Source organism: Tyto alba, unplaced genomic scaffold (genome assembly GCF_018691265.1).
Source record: "Tyto alba isolate M040663 unplaced genomic scaffold, T.alba_DEE_v4.0 Super-Scaffold_26, whole genome shotgun sequence".
Lineage (NCBI taxonomy): Eukaryota > Metazoa > Chordata > Aves > Strigiformes > Tytonidae > Tyto > Tyto alba.
In genome coordinates, this window is record NW_024881300.1 from 173786 (window position 1) to 175093 (window position 1308).

The 1308-nt window shown below is 39.3% G+C and overlaps 1 protein-coding gene across 1 annotated transcript; it reads left to right on the forward strand.

Annotated features, from left to right (window-relative positions):
- LOC122153882 (poly(A) polymerase type 3-like) lies at positions 1 to 1060 on the forward strand. The gene is made up of 3 exons (XM_042797412.1): positions 1 to 91; positions 776 to 857; positions 941 to 1060. The coding sequence occupies exons 1-3, from the start codon at positions 8 to 10 to the stop codon at positions 1057 to 1059; spliced, it is 285 nt and encodes a 94-aa protein (XP_042653346.1). The 5' UTR covers positions 1 to 7; the 3' UTR covers position 1060.
- Positions 1061 to 1308: the final 248 nt, after the last annotated feature.

A 1308-nucleotide genomic window follows, 5' to 3' on the forward strand; every position in this document is an offset into this window, starting at 1 on the left:
TATCAACATGAATTTCCTTTACAAGCTGGTGGTTCTTGGTAAACTGAGTAACTTGTTCCAAGAATGGATTTCAGAATTTGGTGACATCAAGGTAAGGATTTTTTATATGTTATTACCAAAACAGCTGAAGCCTTTTTATTTCTCTTAAAGGCCATACTACTAGGATTTATGCTAAAGTTCAACTTTTAACTTTCTCCTTAAGTATTGAGTAGAGCTGTAGCAACTGCCATTGAAATAAGGTATAAAAGATACTACCGTTCACAATCTTGAAGTCTTTGGGGCACTGAATAAATGTGTGAAGTGGCTCTGTGGGTTGACTTTTGGCAGCTAACACAGCTGAAACATCGTATTGTGGGGTGAGCTAGGTGGGAAATGGGCACTAATCTCTCCCCAAACAGCCTGCAGCACCCAGTCTGGTTTGAAAGTATGACACCAGACTTGCCTTTTGCAGAGATTGTGTTCCTTTATGTGCATCTGCTGTGGGGAAGACTAATAATAGTCCTTAATTTGTGTAAATTAATGAAAGGACTGCTACATTACTCATCTATTTGGTTTGGTTTTGGTTTGTTTTTTTTTTTTTTTTTTTGAGTTGCAGGCACTCATTTCAGAAAAACGGCAGCAACCTGTTAGACTAACAACTCAGTATGGGCGTGAGAAGACACTGTTTATGGAGGCTGTTGTAGTCTTTCTAAGAAACCTGCATGCTACCTAAACTTGCACACAGGTCAATGTGTATCTTCTGTTCTAAAGTAAACGCTTTCTCTTCTACCCACAGAATCTTCCCCCTTCAGCAGCAGCAAATGTTGGTGTCAAAATATTTACCTTTGGTTCTTACAGGCTTGGAGTACACACTCAAGGTAGAACTTTCATTGTCTGCTCATAGTTCTGATGTTTGAAAGTGACTTCCAACAATAACAGAAGAAATGGAATCTCTCTGCAGGTGCTGACATAGGTGCTGTTTGTGTTGCTCCTAGACATGTAGAAAGTTCGGATTTTTTTCAGTTGTTCTTCGAAAAACTAAAGCATCAGGAGGAAATTAAAAAATCTAAGAGCAAGTAAACTCTTTCCCTATTAATTGTGCAACTTCTACAGTAAGAGTGTTCATGTTAAAGACTCATAATGGTAGTGGATGCCTTACAAGCCAAAATTTTAAAAGACATTGTTTCTGAGCGCCTTCTAAAATGCTATCTTATGCAGCATGGAAATGCTGAAGACAAGCTTTTGGTTCCTTTCCCCAGTGGCTGTACATCACGTAAGAATCTTTGTGGTCCGCTTCTCCCCTGCCCTTGGTTTGAGAATGAGTCGGCT

What these genes read in the sequence shown, in the direction of transcription:
- LOC122153882 (XM_042797412.1), top strand. Translation starts at nt 8, where the DNA reads ATGAATTTCCTTTACAAGCTGGTGGTTCTTGGTAAACTGAGTAACTTG. An exon ending in CAGAATTTGGTGACATCAAG is followed by an intron (nt 92 to 775) that starts GTAAGGATTTTT and finishes TTCTACCCACAG; the next exon opens with AATCTTCCCCCTTCAGCAGC. An exon ending in GCTTGGAGTACACACTCAAG is followed by an intron (nt 858 to 940) that starts GTAGAACTTTCA and finishes ATCTCTCTGCAG; the next exon opens with GTGCTGACATAGGTGCTGTT.